At 41.1% G+C, this 23,530-nt stretch overlaps 2 protein-coding genes across 3 annotated transcripts in view; both read left to right on the top strand.

The window, feature by feature from the left end:
• ppp1r1b (protein phosphatase 1, regulatory (inhibitor) subunit 1B) overlaps positions 1-4,318 on the top strand; it is a 9,269-nt gene extending 4,951 nt beyond the window's left edge. Inside the window, exon 4 of the mRNA XM_084329852.1 lies at positions 3,546-4,318. Within this exon, the coding sequence (XP_084185978.1) occupies positions 3,546-3,712 (167 nt within the window). The 3' untranslated portion in view covers positions 3,713-4,318. The remainder of the gene's footprint in view (positions 1-3,545) is intronic.
• A 12,467-nt stretch (positions 4,319-16,785) lies between these two features.
• The window catches only part of stard3 (StAR related lipid transfer domain containing 3), a 37,078-nt gene continuing 30,333 nt past the window's right edge, over positions 16,786-23,530 (top strand). Inside the window, exons 1-5 of one of the 2 annotated variants that reach the window (XM_084329846.1) lie at positions 16,786-16,999; positions 19,883-20,121; positions 21,038-21,115; positions 22,494-22,571; positions 22,688-22,741. In XM_084329846.1, the coding sequence (XP_084185972.1) occupies positions 19,909-20,121; positions 21,038-21,115; positions 22,494-22,571; positions 22,688-22,741 (423 nt within the window). In that variant the 5' untranslated portion in view covers positions 16,786-16,999; positions 19,883-19,908. Of the gene's footprint in view, positions 17,000-19,849; positions 20,122-21,037; positions 21,116-22,493; positions 22,572-22,687; positions 22,742-23,530 lie in introns of both variants that reach the window. The other variant, XM_084329845.1, reaches the window with a different exon arrangement.

The raw sequence follows: 23,530 nt of genomic DNA, 5'->3' as shown, positions 1-23,530 counted from the left end.
GGTTATTACCTCGGATGTCAGAATCATCGGCAATGTGTTGCATTGTTACCTAGCTAACGTTTCATATATTAGTTCATGTATATTTCCTCAGATAGCTTGTATATTTTGAATTTTAATACAGGCTTCAATAGAACTGACACCAAGCAGAGCATTGAATGCTGGTGTTCTGACGTGATGACCCTTCCTTCTTTTATAGTTTCCTTGACCTAATAAAGTGGCCACACTCAAACACAGGTGGACCTGATAAAGTGGACCTGATAAAGTGGCCACTGAGTGTAGATTCATCCTCTATCGTCTGTCTGTGTTATTGTATTGTGCTGTGTTTGTTTTTTAGTTTTTTAGTTTGTTTGTTTGTTTTTCATATTAGGAACTGTTAAGTCAAGTCAAGTGTTCCTTTATTAATCCCCTTGGGGAAATTCAAGTGTCATAGCAGCATGGGGGGGGGGGGGGGGGGGGGGGGGGGGGGGTACAGGTAGGATAGGTAGTAATAATGATAGAAAAAAGTACAAAGTAATAGTGATAGTAGTAATAGTAGTGAACAGTAGTGAGTGGCAGGATTCAATCAGACAATAGTAATAGTCAGTGACGTTCCACAGCTTATATGCCGCCCTGGGTGATCCCCCGCCCCCGTTTTCTGTTTTAAGTTTCACCCTTAAGCATAATTAACTCGACATTGGACAAATCAAATACTCTTTTTTAAACAATTGTTTATTTGGTAGCATTTCGAATTGACTGAATTGCAAATTGCATTGACGAATTGCATTATAGAGGTGTGCTATCCTCATGCCCCCCTCAGCAAGATGCTGCCCATGTCTAAGTCCACCACTGGTAGTATGATGGTATACATGGTCCAAACCGTCAAGACACAATATTGTTGTCTCAATTAGTGCTCAAAAAGCAAATGTCCGATTTCACAACATGATTTCTGACATGTTTGAGAATGTCGATTGAAAATGACAGTTTTCAGTTTGATCATGCAGTTCAAAACACTGGATGTCAACTGGAACATCAATTGACTAACATGTTGTTTTCCAAGCAAGCAGACATTGTGATACTATATAGGCTACTGTATATTGATATCTAAAAGTCCCTCTAAATATGATTTGTTATTTATTTGTCTACATCGTCCCAACCTTATAGAATACTATCACCAGCAAGTACATACACTGAAAACTCTTAGTAATAATTTACCAGCAGCATGGTGTTGGCACGGACTGGGACCAACACACTGTCAGTAGTAACTTCATACACACATTGTCCAAACTCACCAGTACATTGATGGCAGACTTCTACAAGACTGAAGTCATAGCCAACCAACAAATGAATATAGCCTAGGTCACTCTGTTTCAGAATATGTGCTTTCTATAGTGTACCACATAGTAATTTCTGCTATTCAGTAGTTCCTTGTCCCGCAGTAGAATGTAGGTATTGTTTGTGTGTAGACAAGCCTTGTGCCGTCTCCAAGGTAATGTAAGCTCCTCTGCGGGCTAGCCAAGAGCTCAGGTGAAGCTCTTCGCATTGACAGACAGCTCTGATGTCATAATGTCTCTCGGCCCAAATCTGTCAGCGGACAAACTGAGGCTTACAGAGAGTCCCCTGAAGGAAGAGGCAACGTCCACATCAGAGTTCCTGGTCTCCGGCTTTGTCTCCGGCTTTGTCTCCGGAGAGCCAGAATGTCTCCGCTGCTCCGCTCAGTCTATTGTTGCATTTCAAAACATTAATTATTGCATTATTATTGGCAATTATTACACTTTTTCAATATGGAAGATGCAACTTCCACATATGTGTTCGTCAATGGAGTTAAGAGCAAGTTGCGAGAATGCACTAACTGGACAATCTGAAAAACATATATATTATTCTGAGATGGAGTGTGTAAGCGGTTTTATTATTTAGTGTAGACTGTCTTTGTTTATTTGTATGTATGTGAACTAATTGTACCATGCACTAAAATAGAAGGTTCTTAATCTCTAAATATTGGGTGAGCTCATGTTTTTTTTTTCATTCAGAATTGCTGCTTTGACAAGCCACTCCTATATGAGCTATTCTAGAATAACTTTTATAGCCTGCTTGGGTATCTCTGATTACAATGTATCTGTTCTTCAAGTGCAGGGCCACTGCCCAGGCCTGGCCTGGACTATCACACAAGGAGACAAATGAACCCTTTCACTACCACACTACAGGAGAAGGTTAACCTTTCACTACCACTACAGACGGTTAACCTTTGTTGTGTGGCAGTGAAAGGGTTATTAACCTTCTGTATTGTCGCAGTGAACGGGTTAACCATTTGGTAGTGTGGTAGTGAAAGGGTTAAGGAAAACAGCGATCCTTCCGACTGGAAAAACAACACAATATCATGAATAATATACAGCACAGTGCAACACCCCAGACACCTGAGGCGTCAGATATCAGATGTGTACGAACGTTAATACCTTTTCACAACATATGTGTAGAAATATGATGAAAATGGCTCTCGAAAGTATTTCATCACTGGCCTTGTGCTTTGATTGAATGTTTATCCCTGCTACCAAATGCTCACTCGCCCTGTGTTTTTAATAGAGTAGGGATAAACATGCACAAACTAAAATAAATGTAAAACAAATGATATTGTATATTATATCGGGGGTATAATAAAATACTATATATGGTAAATGGCTGCATTTATGTAGCGCTTTTATCCAAAGCGCTTTACAATTTGTTCCTCACATTATTCACTCACACACACCGACGGCAGAGGCAACCATGCAAGGTGCCAACCTGCTCATCAGGAGCAATTAGGGGTTAAGTGTCTTGCTCAAGGACACTTCAACACACTGCCCGGGAGGAACGGGAAACGAAACGGAAACCTCCGGATTAAGACTGCTCTACCTCGCGAGCCACTGTCGCCCCCTACTATCTATGATTGGCTTTGTAAATTAAACCAGTGGTGGACGAAGTACACAGGTCCTTTACTTAAGTAAAAGTATAAATACCCAAATAAATTAGTACTCTGGTCAAAGTAAAAGTCCTCCATTCAAATTCTACTCAAGTAAAAATAGAGAGGTATTTGCTATTGAATGTACTTAAGTATCTAAAGTAAAAGTATGCATTCTACATGACGTTTGTGTATTTCAGTGCTTGGGAGCATTCAATCATTGATCCATTGACCCCTACAGGTTATGTTAAAGTGGTATGTGGTCCAGTTATGCTGCTCTGATTAAAGGTTGTGTTAACCAGTTATGCTGCTCTGATTAAAGGTTGTGTTAAAGTGGTATGTGGTTCAGTTATGCTGCTCTGATTAAAGGTTGTGTTAAAGTGGTATGTGGTCCAGTTATGCTGCTCTGATTAATGAAGTTGACAGGCTTCAAATGTGAAAGTATATAATCTACATACATTCTTGCCATGTTTTCAATGCAAAATCTTTTTCGTCGAAGTAACTAGTAACGGATGGATTCAGATAAATGTAGTGGAATTAAAAAGTACAATATGTCCTTTAAAATGTAGTGGAGTAAAAGTACACAACGGTCGTGGTCCACAGCTGCTTGTAACACCAGTCCTTGTGTCCTCAGACCATCCGGAGACAGCCACCACCGACCAATCAGAGAAGGCCTCCGGCGTGACACAGACAGCTCGTCAGATCCAAGCGGAAGAAGAAGAGGAGGAGGAGGAGGATGAGGAAGAGGGGAAGAAAACAGAGGAAACGACAATAGAAGCGAGCAGACGGGGCAACAACTGAGGGATGAGGGAGCTGCAAAGAGGAGGGATGATTTGAGAGAGAGAAGGTGTTTTGTAACGGGGTAGAATCTTAAAGTGCTCTGAACTCCAGAATAAAAGAGGATTGGTGTGCTTACGGCGTGCGGATTGTCTGAATGAGTCTGACGGCGTGAGTGTGTGAGTGATTCTCCAGGTGAGACCGGTTGAGATTAACGGCGAGTGAACAAATTAGTCTCGTAGATGCTATACTTTGAAAAAAATATATTTGTGTGAGTGAGCTAGTCGAACTGTGTGAGTGGGCTATAATTCTTAACCTCAAAATTATAGAGAAAGAGAGAGAGGGAGGGAGGGAGAGGGAGAGGGGGAGATGTTGAGCCAGACAGTCGAGTCTGTGTGTGTGTATAGAGAGATGTCCGTTATGAGGAGTTGAGGAGTGATCCACAGACACCACGCAGAGCAGATGACAGATGCTACTTTTGGCCCCCAGGCTCTCCTTGGTCGTAATGAGAGTCGAGGGTCCAAGGTCACCGAGATCACTAAGGTCAACGTGACCAGATGCCCCACGCTGTAACACTAAGGCCTCTGTTTCATTTCAACAGCTCCCGTGTGCTCAGTGCTTGTATGTACACTAAGACCAATGTTCCTTTTTAAAGGAGGTGATGAAATGGAATCAACACACAAACACACACACTAAACTCTCCAGTAAACACCAACGATAAAGACCGTCTCTCATATGATCCCCCTTTGTAAGTACTTGAAAGGCCTTTATTCTGTGTTAGTGCTACATTTCCTGTTCTGTTTTAGTGCTATAGCTGATCCACAATCCTGGCCTAGATTGTAAGTCAACATGATATTGAACATGTTTGGTCTGTTGAAGAAACATGCTTCTCCTGCCATCTTGTGGTCAAAGAGCAAGGTTGTATGTATGAACGAAAAGGGCACTGTAGAAATGGTATATGTATATATATATATATATATATATATATATATATATATATATATATATATATATATATATATATATATATATATATATATATATTACTTTAGCCATGGACACAGGCAGAATGTGTGTGTATGTACAAATATTACATTTAAATTCAAATCAGGACTTTTTTTCTTATTATATATATTTTATATATATATATATATATAGATGTGAGTGTTCTTAGAATGCCTCGAAAGGTAAAGCTACCTCAAATTTGTCAAAGTATCAAACCGTCGCCTCCTAATACACCACACTTTTGAGAAGGTTTGTCAGAGAATTCATTGAATACTGTTTGTTATTGTTATAAAATCACCGTAGTTTCATGTCTTCAAGAAAATATTGTTGATTCGTCTAGCGTGCAGGGCTCGGGCTGTATTTTAAAGCCAACAAAGGCTTTCCACAGAGGTACCAGCAACTTAAAGCTGAATAATAAAAATAATAAATAATAAGTCTCTGATCAGCAGGCGGTTTTGCACATTGTGAGTACTTTGTGTCGAGGTATGAGATTGTGGTGGTCAGTTTTCCCATGAGGTCAAAAACATCTGATTGCTTGTTAAAATTGTGAAAAACCACCTGCCGATCAGAGGCTGGGAAATATTTAGTATATATTTTTTTATTCCGCTTATTAAAGCTGCTGGTGCCTCTGAGACTGTGCAACACTTTTGTTGCGTGTGCATGGGCTTGAATGGTGATGCAGAGCTTGCTCTATTTCTGCTGGGCAGGTAAACTCAACCTTGCTAATTTCTCTAAAGTTGCCTACTGCAGCTTTAATACTTTTCTACTGTCATCTTTTTCTTTTCTTTTTTGTTTGTTATTCAGTCATAACTTGTACATCATTAATCAGTTGTAAAAGCTATTTTTCTAATATAATGCTCACTGTATGTCTGGCCCACGTCTATATCCTGTTTGTACATAGCCTATATATCCAACTTCATGTTACTCATTGTCCGCCAAACGTGTGTACAGTGCAGTACATAAAGCCTATTGCCAGACACTGGCTACTGTATGACTGAAATGAGCAGTCACAACACAATCTTTGATAAACCATTGATAATCTCTCTCTCTCTCTCTCTCTCTCTCTCTCTCTCTCTCTCTCTCTCTCTCTCTCTCTCTCTCTCTCTCTCTCTCTCTCTCTCTCTCATCTCTCTCTCCCTGCTGAAAGGGAACAGCAAAGCTGGACATTAAAAGGCATGTTAAACGGTGTTGCCACCTCAGTCCACAAACCATCAATGTCTGTGTGACTTCATTTCCGGTTTAATCAGACATACAGTATCTGTTCAACTATCGCTTGATTAGACTGCCAGTGGTACCACCAACTGCCTCGAGATGGCTGTTTGTGTAATCTGGGCTGCTTGCATGATATACTTAACTTTTGTATTCTCTGGCTTTCGCTGGGGGCTCCAACCCGCTCAAGATTTGAAGATGCAAGTGCAGGCTCCCCATGCCTCTGGTCTGCCTCTGTATCAACCCCCCCTCCCCCAATATCTCAATATCCTCCATGGCCACACATGTATGAACTCCAATCTATGCCTATTCTTTTTTTTGCCATTCTTTTTTTTCCTCAATGTGATGTGAATGTTTTAAAATGATCAATTCTAATATGAAATCTAATAAATACTTTTTCCTGTTCCACTTGGAAGTTTACCTGACTCTCATGGTTCATGGTTTTAGTAACATTGAGATGTCGATTGAGTGTCGAGTGTATATTATTGTTTGGTGAAGAGACCTCTTATATGACATACACATACCTTTATGACTGCATATCATCGTGGGTAATCTCACGTTGTCATGACAAAGACATCTAGAACAATGTCGACGTTGTATCAAAAGTGACATAATCGACAGAGGAAACTACTCTAAAAACAAAGTTATAAAAATATAGTAAAACACAGTTGTCATGTTGACAGTTTATCCGACTTAACAACAACTTTCGCAAATTCTGCAAATGGTGAATTGTTTATATACACTTACTGCAGTCATGGACTTACAGAATCAGAAATGTCTTTAAGTTTATTGCACATACAAGGAATTTGTCTTGGTCTTTTGATGCATCAACATTAACAGACAATTCAAGTAGAATAAATAATGTAAGTGCCAAGGTGTCTGGCTGCAGACTGATCCCCTAATTGTCAATAAATCACTTAGAAATCCATCTTTCTTCAACGAGTCACACAACATAATGTGTATCTATTATGTGTGGGTGAGAGAGCGAGAGAGAAAGACAGAGGGAGACAGAGAGCCACCAGATGGCTTCTACTTAGAACACGCCAACATTTTGGAAAATTAGTTTATCGTCTTCTCCAGAGAGAGACAAGAAGATAGATACCAGTTTTCTCTCTGTGCGTTCAGTAGAAAGCTATCTGGCTGCACATACATGGTACATGGTCCAATGTACAGTTTCTATGTCAAATATATATACTCTCTTTTCTGGCTCTTTTCGTATCACAAACAGTACTGTATTTGCAAATCTGGTATGTCATAAATGTATAGATGTAGCAGTACTGTCTATCTGTATGTCATGTATGTCATATGATTGATGAATTGAAAATGGGGGACCCTGATGTAAACAAGACGAAAGTCTTTCTCTGGTCTGCATCCCCTTAACAATTGTATGTATTGAGCTGTACTGTACTGTACCCATTCTGCAATCTGTTAATAAAGTTTTCAATCAATCAATCAATCAATGGCAGGTTAGCCTAGGCATTGTCCAACTAACACCTCTCCTGAAGGCTAACCGGCCATGTCCGCTTCAATTCATTGTACTAAGCTAGGCTAACATGCAGCCAGATAGCTTTCTACTGAACGCACAGAGAGGAAACTGGTATCTATCTTCTTGTCTCTCTCTGGAGAAGACGGTAAGCTAATTTCCCAAAATGTTGGCATGTTCCTTTAAGTTAAAAACATACTGTAAGGCGGTCAGGTGGCGTAGCGGAGATTGCGTTCGTCACCAACACCGGAGACGCTGGATTCGCCTGTTCGAATCCAGCTCACAGCTCCGGCGTTGTCACCAGCTTGGCTGGCCGTTCACACTAATACAATTGGCTGTATTAGAGGGTGGGAAAGCTGGCGGGGTGGGTCCGGGTCGTTGTAAACAGCGACTCCTACAGTTCGGTCGGGGCGCCTGCTCAGCGCGGATAGGATCTAAGGGGGGTAGTGTGATCCTTCCACACGTTACACCCTCTCAGTGAGAGTCCGCGCTACCAGGTGAAAAGAAGCGGTTGATTGGCTAGACGTGTGTCGGAGGAAGCACGTGATAGCCTCCACTCTCCCAGACCGACTGTGGGGGGTAAGTGCGCAGCGACCAGGAAGGGGATTGGGAATTGGCATAACGACTAACATTGGGATGGGAGAAAATCGGAGGAAAAAGGAGGGGGAAAAAGATACAAAAAAATAAATAAAAAATCACATACTGTAGGCCAGTGGTTCTCAATGTGGGGTCCCGGGGCCCCCAGGGTCCCTTGAGGGGGGTCCAGGAGTTCCCCAGATAAATTGAGAATATTTCAATTTAGCTATTTCCTTCACTAGAAGTTCACTAGAATGATAAGAGTGACTACTCTGAATATCGGTTTGACTTTCTCCACTGTTATCTCTTCAACTACAGAATGACACAGCTATTGTTCTGGACTTAATCGGCTCAAAATCCTCTCATGTAGGGCTTCCTGAGACAAAATGTTATCAAATGGGCGTCTGCGGCCTAATGTGAATAGTTTTGGTGGTCCTTAACACAACACCTGTTGAGGACTACTGCTGTAGGGCTTTATCTATATTCTATTCTGCCACAGGTGGTCAATGTTGGTTGCACCTGATGACTGAATGTGTAACCATGTGTGTGTGTGTGTGTGTGTGTGTGTGTGTGTGTGTGTGTGTGTGTGTGTGTGTGTGTGTGTGTGTGTGTGTGTGTGTGTGTGTGTGTGTGTGTGTGTGTATGTGGCTTCCCATTGCTGCACAAACCCATTTCAAGGTTCTTGACCTGGCATATCGTGCAGCGAGGGGAACGGCTCCCTCCTACCTCAATGATCAATGGTCTCTAACTACACACCCTCAAGACCCCTACGCTCTGCATCTTCTGGCCACCTCAGACACATTCCTATCCGACCTCCTGGGGGGTCATCAAAGAGAAGCCGGCTATTCTCGGTCCTCGTTCCACAATGGTGAAACGAACTTCCCACCATAGTCAGGACAGATGAAACCTGGTCAATTTTCCGCCGTCGACTAAAAACACACCTCTTCAAACAATATCTGAAAAAAAAAAATAATAATAAGTAAACTTGTATGTACCTATGTATACACTACTATACTCATACTACTACCTATCATGCTAATATGTCTCTACTACTATGCACTCAGTGTAAGACTAAAGATCGAAAATATTTGACAAACAATGCCACTGACCCTTAGCTGCCTGCCAGAGATGTACCCCTCCTGCTGACTTGTTGTTTACTATTTGTAAGTCGCTTCGGATAAAAGCGTCAGCAAAAATTTTGACTAAATGTAAATGTGTGTGCTTAAAGGGGAACTCCAACATTTTGGGAAATTAGCTTATTTAACATCTTCCCTGGAGTTAGACAAGAAGATACATACCTTTTTTGTCTCTGTGCGTGCATTTTAGCTTTGGGAATAGACGCTCCGTTAGCATAGCTTAGCTTCATCACTGGAAGTGAGGCAGGACAGTAGCCTTACAGTGCCTTACAGTGTATTGCAAGGTCTGACATTGACCAAGTTTGATATGCATGACCTTGGTGGGCTCTAGGTCAACTCCTGAAAAGGGGGTCAATGTCAGACCTTGCAATCAAAAGTTAGGGGGCGCACTGAAATTATGGCAAGGGTTATTAGCCCCCTAACTTTTGATTGCAAAGTCTGACATTGACCCCCTTTTCAGGAGTTGACCTAGAGCCCACCAAGGTCATGCATATCAAGTTTGGTCAATGTCAGACCTTGCAATACACTGTAAGGCACTGTAAGGCTACTGTCCTGCCTCACTTCCAGTGATGAAGCTAAGCTATGCTAACGGAGCGTCTATTCCCAAAGCTAAAATGCACGCACAGAGACAAAAAAGGTATGTATCTTCTTGTCTAAATCCAGGGAAGATGTTAAATAAGCTAATTTCCCAAAATGTTGGAGTTCCCCTTTAAGATATAAGTCTCTTCCTTTCTCTGTGTGACAGGTCTGACACCTACAGTCAAAGAAAGTTAAAAGCATGGCAACGAATATAATTTTTTTCCAACACCAGAGTGTAGTACATCTTTACAGTGCCTCCATTATAGGCCTGCAAACATCAGTGAACTTTGACCTGATAAACAGCATCAATAAGATAGTGTGATGACCCCTCCTTTCCACTAGGTGTCCCTGTGTCCTTTGTGTTGTTGGCTCTTCTTTGAAATCGCAAGATCTGGGTCATCAGTTTCAGGAGCCACACCTGGGCTCACTGTGGTTCATGATGAAAGCTCTCCACCACCTCAGATGGTTGAGGTTCCCCTCCTCCCCCATCGCGGACACAGCTTTGTTTGCAGTTGACTTGCAGCCATCCATTCATACTTACATGACAGATTACTGATTCTCGTGTTTTTTCAGACTTTATTTTTGTTTTGTAAATATATGTGTTATTAATTGCTCTGTGTTTCCCTATTTTAGATGATAGATAGATAGATGATCTTAGAGTTAGCCAGAGGTGGTGTGTGGTTCTATAATGCTTAGAAATTAGGCTGCGTTCACACTGCAGGCAAGATCTCTTTGCTCATATGTGACTTGGATCTCTTTTTCATGACAGTGTGAAGAGCACAAATCTCACCGTATCTGATATTTTCAATTCTGATTTTGGCCACTCTCATATGTGGTTCTAAATCAGATACAGCCAGGTCAGATTTTTTGCAATGCGACTTCAGTCTGACCGTCATATCAGAATTCGTGGGACTCTAGATTGAAATTCATCACAATTCTGTGGCAGGAGTCACTCAGTGAATATAAACATGGAAGACAGTAGTGATGGAGGTGGTCAGTGGAGGGACAGAGAGTGTGTTTACCTTATGAGTATTTAGGGTGATAGTTCTGTACAAGCAAAACTTGAGGGGACGTCACGTGTCATAACCGGTCTGTTTGAAAGCATATTGAAAGAAGACATGTCTCTCTATCTCTTCCTCCTCGCCCCCAGTATCATCTGCTCACAAATTAGCTGGCCTACACTGCACATCAACTTATAAATTAAAACATAAACTGTGACTTCATATTTACATCCTTCTTTGTTATTGTTCATTTGCGCATGAGGGTCAGGTCAGGAGCGTGACCAGTTCATACTGTAATCTGATATTGGCCACATTTAAAAAAGAATGTGAACAGCCAAAGAAAAAAAAATCTGATCTGAGCATTAAATCAGAATTGAGCGCAAAGGCTTGCAGTGTGAACGGAGCCTTAGAGAAGGTAGTGGTGAGACTAACTAGTTTACTTTTTTCATGAGATGGAATTGAGTCTATTGCATCACTATCATTTTGGCATTATGCAACACTTCACCAGGCAGCAAATTAAGTTAATTCATTCATTCAATCTTTATTTAATCTCGAAGGATCATTGAGAGCATTTACAATGATGTCAGGAAATACAAAACATGGGTACCATAACTGTCACCAGCGATGAATCTATGGGCAGAATGATATACAGAGTCCAGCGGAATGAATGAATGAATGAATGAATGAATGAATTAATGAATGAATGAATGAAAACTTTATTTAACAGATTGCAGAATGGGTACAATACAGTACGGCTCAATACATACAATTGTTAAGGGGATGCAGACCAGAGAAAGATGTTTGTCTTGTTTACATCAGGGTCCCCCATTTTCAATTCATAGTGATATTTATGACATACACAACATTTATGGCATAGGGACATACATGACATACAGGTATATAGTACTGTTACATTTGTGACATATATGATATGCAAATATACACTGTTACCCATAGATCCTGACAGAGTACATATGATGGGGAGGAGACTGTATAGGAGGGGGTGGGTGGGTGGGAGAGAAATATACATACGGTGGGGAGAGAATATATACATACGGTGGGGAGGAGACTGTACATTAGGAAGGGTGGGTGGGTGGGTGGGAGAGAAATATACATACATTGCTTTAGAGTGGAAGCAGCAGCACGTCTATGTATCCATAATACAAAACAGAAGAACTGCCACAGAGAGAACAGGGAAACAGCAGGACTCCAAATAATGCAGTACACTACTTGCATGACGTGTATTTTGTATTTAGAGAAGATATTGTTAGAAGCTGAACAGTTGTTGGCCTATTGCTGTCTATTCTATTTTATTGACTATTTTTACTCCGTCTATTAAAAAAATTTAACTGAATCAAACCATAAACAAAGTGACCTATTGGGAGGCTATATCCTAATGTGAAAAACTGTGATTTTATATATCTGCACTTTATGTGCCTGTCTTTTTTCTGCTGTAAAGCACTTTGAGCTGCCATTATTGAATCTTTTATAGGCCTAATGCTGCAAATAAAGGGCTTAATTTTTACATTTAAACTAATTTGAAAGACAATGCTAACATAGTCTACAGACCAAAGATTTTTCTGAACTGTTATTCCCACGATATAGTAAATAAAAATACAGAAACCTAGGGGACTAGCTTTGTGTGGCCTAAAAGTAGAGCTGGTAGGTCTCATAGAAGTAGTGGTGGTTGCAGACAGGATGAGGGATGAATGAATGAATGAATGAATGAAAACTTTATTTAACAGATTGCAGAATGGGTTCCCCAATACAGTACGGCTCAATACACACAATTGTTAAGGGGATGCAGACCAGAGAAAGACGTTTGTCTTGTTTACATCAGGGTCCCCCATTTTCAATTCATAGGATGATGATGGTAATAGTATAGTATGCTAGTAATGGCTAACTTTTAACACTAATGCTATTAGTGCTAAGACTAGGCTTAGTAGGCGTAGCAGCCGAATATACTACTAATAATGTTAGTAGTCCTCCTACTACTAGTGAAAGTGACAGCGTTGGGATGAGGTACAATTTAGGTATAATTTACAGTAAGGTGTACGAGTTGTAGTGCAAATCCTTTACCAATAAATATAAAGTGTGTTTGTGTGATCTAAAGTGTGGAGAGTGGGTGCTGCAGTGTGTTGTTTGTTTAAAGTGAGTGTGTGCGTGTGGATGTGTGTGCTGTGTGCATTTGATGGTTGTTGCATAGTGTTTATTGTTCGTTGAGCAACCTGATGGCCTGGGGATAGAAGCTTCTTCTGAGTCTTTCTGTGCTCGCCTTGAGGCTCCGGTATCGCTTGCCTGACCGCAGCAGTTCAAAGAGGCAGTTGTTCGGGTGGCTGGAGTCCTTGATGATTCTCTTAGCCTTACCCCTGCACCGCTTGTTGTAAATGTTCTGGAGGGTGGGAAGCCCCCCTCCAATTGTGCGTTCGGCTGAACGTGTCACTCTCTGTAGTCTGCTTCGGTCTTGTGCAGTGCTATTCCCAAACCAGGAGGTGATGTTGCCAGTCAAGATGCTCTCTATTGTACATGAGTAGAAGTTCTTAAGGATCTTCTGATTGACTTGGAACTTCCTTAGGCGCCTGAGGAAGTAGAGGCGTTGTCGTGCCTTCTTCACAACACTGTCAATGTGTGTGGTCCATGTCAAGTCCTCGGATATGTGGGCTCCGAGGTACTTAAAACTGTTCACTCTCTCAACCGGTGCCCCGTCAATGCTGAGGGGGCTGTAGTCCCTGACCCCCGACCTCCTAAAGTCCACAATCATCTCCTTTGTTTTGCTGACGTTCAGGGAGAGGCTGTTTGGGAGAGGCACGTGCCCATTGTTGTTTTGTATGTATATTTGTCTAGAAAAGGAAAAGGCATTGGTTGGGTCTTATTCTCGAAGATTTTCCAAAGAGTTATTTTGGAAGACTTATCTTGGAACCACTGAGACAGAATCAATGACAAGTTCACTCTGAGTCCTGAACGTGCTGGGAATATGTATTAAGTGGCTGAAACGGTCGCACCTGTGAATATCTGGTACCTGCTTGGCGAATGTGATTCTGTCTTAAACTCAAAAGCGCGTTCCCGTTCAGGTCATTTGCATACAAAACAACGCCTCCAGAGCTCCTTATAAGGCAACTAGTGACGCAGCTGTGTGAAAATGGAATGGCGGAAGTGCTTTGCGAGTCTTGCAAGCGTTATTTTTAAACCTAGCCGCATTTTGCGGAGATGCTCTCTGATTGGCCGACGCCTGTTTCTACACTGGTTAAGCTTAGGCACTCTTTCGAAGTTGGTTAAGGTTAGAGTTTGTCTTAGAGCAGGGCGATAGAACACCAGCCCTGATTCCAAACTCTAACCTTAACCAACTTCGAAAGAGTCGCCTAAGCTTAACCAGTGATAAACTAGGCGTTAGGTAGTTTGCTGCTGTTAGACCCGGAAATGGGCAAAGACACAGCTCGTCACGCGATTGGGCAAACATGTCAGTGGCCAATCAGAGAGCGTCAGTCAGTGGCCAATCAGAGAGCGTCTCCGCAAAATGCGGCTAGGTTTAAAAATAACGCGTCTTGCGACCCATCAAAACTAGATTAGATTAATGTATTGGCATCATATACAGCTCGTGGTACACCTGCCGCAGCGTGCGCACACACACACACACACACACACACACACACACACACACGCATGCGCAGTACTGTATATGAATGAATGAATGAAATATAATATATATAGCCTACGGCGTAATGAATGAACGCAGTATGGCTTGTTATTCCATTAATTACTTGTTTCATTAGGATTTGGTAGATGCTGTATGTGTGCTCTGCCCTACGTATACAGTATAGGTACAGTCTGTATACATGCGGACTGTGCTTGTACTGTGCGTGGGGCAGAGCATGTGTATAGTGCTGGATCCTAATGAAACAGGTAACTGGAATATATTAAGCCTATACTGTTCATTCATTAGACACGTAGGCGCACACAAGACTTGTTATGGAATATTAATGCAGTCTATTTCCACCGATTAGCGTGAGTTCTTATTTATTTATTTATTTATTTATTTATCCACTGGCATTTCAGTGTTGGTGTATAGGCTATATAGTGTATTTCAATATAAGTTTAATTGATTAATGATATATTTGAAGGAATGCAGGTTTATAGCTATATCAACCTCCTCCAATGTACAGTAAATGACCAAGTATGGTTTTGTCAATATTCCAATGTACAGTTTTGCTTGTACAGTGTCCCCCACCCACCCCTCCTACAATAATAATGCAGGACCTGTTGCAGAGGTCTTTATTCGGCATGCAACGACACTCAATGTTTTTTAGCGGTACACACAGCGGTTAGTTTTTAGCACACACACCGGAACACACACGCATGCATTGTCTCTTTAGAATCGCCGATGCGATTCGTCTCTGCGATTAACCCATCCCGTCGTCCTTCCCCCCCAAGCAGACAGGCGTCAACGTGAGCCGCGCCAGGGGACCAATCCAAGTGCTCCTGTCCGTCTTCGTCAAGGACGCCACAGCGTTAGCGATCTGTTGTTGTGCATGTTTTTCCATTGGGTTTATCTTATCGGGGGGGAAACCCTTGCGAGCACGGGGAGAACATGCAAACTCCACACAGAAAGGCCTGGGAGATACCCCACCTGGGTACCTGGCATCATGGAAACCTGGTCCCCAAGCGGGAATCGAACCCTGGACCTTCTTGCTGTGAGGCGACAGTGTTAACCACTACACCACCGTGCCGCTACAACAACCTCCTCCAACAGTTTCTATGTCAAATGTACTCTCTTTTCTGGACTCTTTTTGTATCACAAACAGTACTGTATTTGCAAATCTGGTATGTCATAAATGTATAGATGTAGCAGTATACTGTCTATCTGTATGTCATATGATGAATTGAAAATGGGGGACCCTGATGTAAACAAGACGAAAGTCTTTCTCTGGTCTGCATCCCCTTAACAATTGTATGTAATTGAGCTGTACTGTAGGCTACTGTACCCATTCTGCAATCTGTTAATAAAGTTTTCAATCAATCAATCAATCAATCAATCAATCAATCAATCAAACAAAGGTCTGTCCCATTGTATACCAATCTGTTGACCTGCATTCTTTCAAATGTATATAATTAATCATTAAAACAGATGTGTAACAAATAAGAAATACAAATTCCACAGAAGGCATTAAATAATATTTTTTTTTTATAATTGCATAATTGTGTTTGAATATCTGAGTAATTAAAGTAATTATACATTTGTCCAAAATAGCTAGTTCAGATATGGTTAAGCAGCTGCCCTGTGATCAGATGAATCCATATTATTTATTTTTCCGACATCAAATGCGTAATTTCTTATCATACAAATATTGTCATATTTATTTTAATTATGATTAAGTAATTAATTCCAAGGAGGCACAGTCTGTCAAGTTAATAACATTTTCAATTAGTCAATCAATCATAAGAGTGCTCCTCAGCACTCTTAAATCTGCTCTCAGCCACGCTCAAATCTGATCTCAGGAAAATTTGCTGACTCGCGCTCCCAGCCATAATATGTCTTGCAGAAATCTGCCAAAGAGGACATTTTTGGTCGTAAATTCGTTAGAGAATGGGACCCATTGTTAGGTCACTCACGGAGATAAAACTGGGAACGAGGTTAGGTCACTCATAGATATATTAAGGGTTTTTCTACGTTAATTTACGTTAAAGTAGTAAAATTTGAAAGAGGACGTCAATGCCATGATAAGTTGTTTGATAGTTTGATACTGATTGATTGATTGATTGAAAACTTTATTAACAGATTGCAGAATGGGTACAATACAGTACAGCTCAATACACAATAGTTAAGCGGATGCAGACCAGAGAAAGACTTTCGTCTTGTTTACATCAGGGTCCCCATTTTCAATTCATCGGTATACTTAATATATAATTAATAATAAAGCAAACGATTGGAATTTAAAGAATATATGCTCGTAAATAATAAGGCATTGGGTGCTTATTTTAAAGGATGTGCGAATAACGTTTTAAGGGATTTGCGAAGAAGATTTCAAAGATGAAAAAGAAAAAGGATATCGAAGTTTGAAATGTTCCCCTGTTGCACTTTTACGACGGTGCCTACGTATCCTAGTGGTAGACGCAGGCAGGCAGCCTGCTCTGCAGATATCCCCTATTGGCTTTGCTCCAAACTGCATCATATGTTGTTGTGTTTTTTTAGTTAATCAAAATTGTCAAATGTCAGCCTAATGTAGCCCTAAAATATATCCCAAAGCTGGGATAAATGGATGATTAGAGACGGAGCTATTGACGGTAATAGCCCGAGAACCTTAACTCGCCCGCTACGCCAAATCAAGTGAGTAGAAAACTTATATTTAGTGTTTTTAGCTGTATATAATAGACACACATTTGCCAGGCTGGTGAGAGCTTAGGGTTGTAGTCAGATCATTGCATCGTCCAAGGGTAGCAAGTGAGAATATCCTAGGAATTAAGAAAAGCTAATTTAGCTGTCAACCAGGTTAGCATACAATGCACACACTCATTACTTAACATTAGCCGACGGCAGCTAGCCTGGAAGCTAACAACATTTAACGTTAGCTAACTGGCTTTTAACTATTTTATAAGTTGACGTTACATTGGTGGGATTGGCGCCTGCTGCCGATGCCAAGCCATTACCTATCCATACCATTTCCTATTTTTGTGAAGGGTGTGTACGTTTGCTCAAACACTAGCACACGTAGTAATTTGGCTTTGCTTATATTGGTTAGGTACTTAGGTGAGGTTAACTTGTTTGTTTTTTCGCTGAAGGGAGTGAATGAATGAATGAATGAATGAAAACTTTATTTAACAGATTGCAGAATGGGTACAATACAGTACGGCTCAATACATACAATTGTTAAGGGGATGCAGACCTGAGAAAGACGTTTGTCTTGTTTCCATCAGGGTCCCCCATTTTCAATTCATATAGACATATATGACATACATGACATACAGATAGTCAGTACTGCTACATCTATACATTTATGACATACCAGATTTGCAAATACAGTACTGTTTGTGATACAGAAGGAGTCAAGAAAAGGGAGTATATACATTTGACGTAGAAACTGTACATTGGAGGTTGGGTGGGGGGGGTTGGGTACATTGGGATATTGACAACCATACTGGGTAATTTACATTGGAGGTGGTTGGGGGGGGGGGGGGGGCGGGGGGCATACTGTATAAACAAGTAACACTGTACATTGAGGGGGGGGGGGGGAGGAGACACTGTACAAACAAACACAATTGTACATTGAACTATTGACAAAACCATACTAGGTAAATGACTGTACATTGGAGGGGGTTGGAATGATTGGGTTAGGATATTTACAGGGGCCAGTGTTGAATTGCAGTCTCCCGTAGGTGTCCCTTGAGAGAGGTTTTGAAAGTGGGTAGTGATCCACATTCCTTTACAGCTTTGGGTAGGGCGTTCCACATTGATGTGGCATAATTGCGAAACGTGTTTAGTCCCTTATTTGAGCCGAATCTGGGTTTGACATGATTTGTGGAGCTCCCTCTGGTGTTGTGATCGTGGTATTCACTGACCTTTGGGAAGTATTTTGAGTGGGGTTGGGGTGGTCTACAATCAACGTACTGTATTGCATGCCTCAATGATCTTGGTCACCAAGAAGAGCTAGTTTGCATGATAAAAATGCTCTATCATTGGTTCTGAGAGTTGGACAGCTGAAATGTCCAAACTCAACTCCCTCCAATGTACAGTTTCCCCCACCCCATCTACCCAATGTACAGTTTCTTCCCCCTCAAATGTACATATACTCTCTTTTTAGACTCTTTTTGTACTCATAAACAGTACTGTATATTTGTAGATCTGGTATGTCATAAATGTCTAGATGTAACAGTACTGTGTCTACCTGTATGTCATATATGTTATATGAATTGAAAATGGGGGACCCTGATGTAAACAAGACGGAAGTCTTTCTCAGGTCTGCATCCCCTTAACAATTGTGTATTGAGCTGTACTATATTGTACCCATTCTGCAATCTGTTAATTTCCAATCAATCAATCAATCAATCAAATGGTGATTGAGTGTTCGTTGCATTGATCCGCGAGGCAGGATGACAGAGAAAGAGGTAAAGAGGCCGATCAAACTGAAAGGTTGCTGGTTTGATCCCCGTCACAGACGGCAGTGTGTAATCCAGCTGTGAGCTGGTGACTGAGGGTTGGCTGGTGGTAATACGTCTGTGCTCACCACCATCTCTGTCGGCACAGACTGAACTCCCAAGCTGCTCCAGAGGCAACAGTGTGTGGACTGGAGGACTGTTTGTATGTGTAACTTGGAGTGATATGTGTAACAACCAATTTAAATAGTCTTGACTCTTGTATAAAGTGACGTTAAAGTAAATAGTTAGATCTCTAATCTCCTTCTCAATAGTATGTTATCTGAAACTTGGCTAAGTCCAATGTCCAATTTAGCCAAGTCCAACAAGGCAAGCTTGTTATTAGCTAAGCCAGAGAAAGCATATAGATTTTTTTGACAGTCACACTGTCAAATTAACAGGCTTAGGAAGCTGACGTCACACTTCTGGTGTAAGTGTAGACACATTTTACCGTGTGTTGACTGGCATATTTTTGGCTTAAAAGATTGTTTGGAAGTCTACTAGTCTAGTGTGAAAAGCTGCCATAATTTTTTTTTTCTTTTTTACTACATCAAATTATTTTCTACATCAGCATAAGAAATAGCACCATTCATTCTTTCATTCCTTCTCAGACAAGGACATTTAGTCATAGAAAACCTATCTATCCCATAGCTCTCATCTGTCCTAGTGTCCTCCGCATTGAAACGTGTGGGAATGAAGTGTTGTTTGCTCATAATTACTACTGAAGTTTCAAAGCCCCCAAATAATATAATAATAATAATAATAATAATAATAATAATAATAATAATAATAATAATAATAATAATAATAATAATAATAATAATAATAATAATAATAATAATAATAATAATAATAATAATAATAATAATAACAACAATCATATGATGGTAGACTATTTGTATTTGGGACAGCCCTATACAATATGTAGCCTATTTTAAATGTTTACAATTCTGCTCACCTGTGCCTCTTACACAGTAAAAGTGAAACGTTTATCATAGTGGCACTGCTTTCTCATTCATCCTTTATCATCTCTTGTCTCTCTTCCCAGCCCCTCCCTGTAACATTCCCACCTTTGTCTCAGGTGGAGTTCCCCGTCTCACCGTTGGAATGCCGGTCGGAGACTACAGGGAGCTTGGGGGCAGCCTCCCTGCCATCGCCTCCCTGAACGCCTCCTACTCCACATCCCTGACCCTCCCCTCCCCGTACCTGTTGGCCCCGCCAGCGGAACGTAGAGCCATCTCCGACGTCCGCCGCACCTTCTGTCTCTTTGTCACGTTCGATCTCCTCTTCATCTCCCTCCTCTGGATTATTGAGCTGAATGTGAGCATGTACGCACGCACGCACAGTCGCACACACGCAGCAGCGCTGGACCTAAACACTGGCCTGGTGACCTGACAATGTGATTGCTACCCTCAGGTCAGAGAGCATTTCACTGGCCCATTTGTCAGTGAGATCCTCGCAGGTCCAAGTTACAGAAACTTGTCACTTAATTCTGTGCTATCGATTTCAAGTAAAACATTCACTGCAAATGACAGCCGGTGAAGATAAAAGTAATAATGAAAAAGATAAAAATGTCACGATGTGATGCGTAGGAAAATAGCACAGTGCAATGCGACAGGGCTATTGCGCATGGAAACCAGCCTAGCGAACAGGGCAGCATACCTTAGTGAGGTACTATGGGGTATAGAGGTGGACCGATTTTTAAAGGCCAATATAACAACGATAGTTTGGAGTAGGAAAAGGCCGATAGCGTTTAATTTAACATGGTCCAGTGTTAAAATAAGTAAACTAAAATCATTATATCGGCAAGACTTAAAGAATTGCAATACATATTGAATCGCCATCCAAGTATCATGATAGTATTGAATCGGAAGATGAGCATATCGTCCCATGGCTGGTACCATTGGATTCCTCAATATCTAGTAGTTGAGAACAGAGACACACAAGTCAAGGATGCCCATATGCAATGACCGTATTGTGATTGGTCAGTTTCTACATTGATTGTGACTACAATTCTGAATGGCTTGTTTCAAGAGGCAGGGTTCCTGTCACAGCTGAACTGCAGAAACTGCACTAAGTACATACTTCACATTTTCTTTCTTTTAACAAAAGGGGACCTTTAAGTCTAGTCTATACTGTTCAGTAAAAGTAATGGATCAGATCAGTACTATTAGAGTTGACTCAGTATGACCAGTGTGTCCCTAACATGACCCCATTCTGCTCTGTTCTTCTACAGATCTCCCACTCTATCTGGGAAAGCTTACAAAAAGAGGTCATCCAGTACACCTTCAAGGATTCTTTCTTTGACATCTTTGTAAGTGCAACAGGCAAGCCCTGCATGTACACAGGGCCCTGCATACATTTGGCCGAGATATAGGAATTGCATGAGTGCTGTATGATGACTCTTTAGTCTCTGGGGTCATCACACACTGTGTTGTCTGGTGGTGCTTCTGTTTATCAGCTGCTGATATTCACTCTAAATACTAGATTTTTAATTAGTTAGTCTTGGTTTTGTGGTGCATACTCATCATATAGCCTAATTACAAACTAATTAGGATGCACAAAAACTCAAAAAGGGAGTATGAACTCCCCTCCTCTCCCATTGAGGAATATTAACAGGTTTGTGCCCAACAAGTAGTTGCTGGTTATGAAAATTGGAGAGTCGAGGTGCCACGGGCATTTAACCGCACACTAGGACCTCTCTACATTAAGCCACGTTTGAATCACGTGGGATATGATTGGTCCATATCTTAGCTGGCATTTTGATATAGGAATAGTGGAGTATACTACATCCTGTAGTCTTTGTGGTGAGACCGCTGCTGCTTCTAAGGAGTGCCATGACACAGCAATTTCAGGGTCCAGCCAGTTTATCAGGGGCCTCAGCGAGAAGGACCAGAAATATAACTTAAAATCTCGGGTCCCCATCCTGTTTCCTACGTTGAGTGGTATTTCGTCCACTTGTCACTTTTGAAGGTAAAGCCAACCGGTGTACAAATGCATTTAAATGATTAAAACATACTCTGGCTGCAAAAATATCAAATTGGTAGGTGAAATGTGAATCGAAGAGTCTGTGACTGACAACACATTGTTTCTGCCAAGCGGTGCCTGCCAATCAGTGTGCTGTGCTGCATTGTGGCTGCTAAGGGTGGAAACATGACGTCACATTCTCTTTTATCTGCCAGTACAGGATTTAGTTACTCACATGATCAGTTCAAAGTATTTATTTACTCCTTTTTATCCTGTTTCAACTGTGCAGCAATTTTCTTAATCAAACATGGACAGTGCAAAGAATGAAGAATGAAGAATTTTGTGGCAGGCATGCTATCGGCCATGTTGTATCAGCTGATTTTCTTGCCGTTTGGTTTAAAAAGTCATAATGTTTCTTGCGTAACTGTTTTATCCAACATTGTTGTTTTATAGTGCTTCTTGGAGGAGTTTAGATGAGCTTAAACCGTTTTAGTTTAGCTACATGTTGGCTTTTACTGAGATTGAAAATAGCATCATTATGCAGACCCAATACAAATTAACTTCACAAGCACTCTGGATTTTGTTGCAAACGTGTGCGTTCTATTGTCATAAAGGAGAGGAATAAATGACAGAGTAAACATGCCCTGCTCACACGATAAGGTACTGAAACAACCCCAGATAATTTTCCTGTGTTCTGTCCTCCCCCACCCCCCTCCCTGCTACAGCTCCTTGCTCTGTTTCGCTTCCTGTGTCTGCAGTTGGGCTACGCCGCTTTGCGTCTGAAGCATTGGTGGGTCATAGCGGTAAGAAGCGATCACTCAAGACTCAAGACGGGTGGACTCTTTATTTCAAACTGATGAGATGGGAATTCTAATAGTTTGTAACACACTAGACACGACTTTCCTTCTTCTTCCTATAGATCACCACCCTAGTGACCAGTGTCTTCCTTGTTGTCAAGGTCATCCTTTCTGAAGTGAGTCTCCCCCCCCCACACGCACACGCACTGTTGAATTGGTTTTCTTATGTGTGATTCCCAAAGCTACTTCACTTTTTCTCACTTCTCCATTTAGAGACCAGTGATTTACTGGCAGCTAGCCTAGCTCTGTCAATAATATGAAATACAACTCCAAAACTGATGCGCAGAGATGAAATGGTTATCAATCATCTCGCCTGATCCTGGGGAAGTGGAATAAGTGTATTTCCCAAAACATTAGTGTTCCTTTTAAAGGTAGAATCTGTAATGCCGTCAAACAGTGACCTCTAGGCAAAAGAGCCCCTCTTGGTATTTCACTTAAAATAATTTGTCTTGTCTCTGAAAAAAATTCACACTATAATAAATTAATAAATGACTACTGTATATATATATATATATTTTTTTTTTTATTATATTATATTACCTATGGTAATATTTCTTAATTATTATTATATATATATATTTGGTTTATTATAATATTTGTTTGTAATATAATATTAAACTAAACGTGTCAACAAAGTAAAATACCAAGTGGGGATTTGTTGCTTCAAGGTGGTTGTTTGACAGAATTACAATTTCTACCTTTTTAAAGGAACACAGCAACATTATGGGAAACGTCAGACAAGAAGATGGACAACAATTTCCCCTGAGTGCTTTCAGTAGAAAGCTATCCGGCTGCAAGCTAGCCTAGCTTAGCACAAATGAATGGAAGCGCATACCGACCGCTAGCCTAGCTTAAAACTCCGGGAGAGGTGTTTTTGGCCAACAGCTAGTGGTCTGGTACTTGGA

The sequence above is a fragment of the Notolepis coatsorum genome, assembly GCF_963971535.1.
Source record: "Notolepis coatsorum genome assembly, chromosome: 14".
NCBI classification, from domain to species: Eukaryota; Metazoa; Chordata; class Actinopteri; order Aulopiformes; family Paralepididae; genus Notolepis; species Notolepis coatsorum.
The sequence above is the reverse complement of the archived record's forward strand: the minus strand, read 5'-3'. Positions and strand labels throughout refer to the sequence as shown.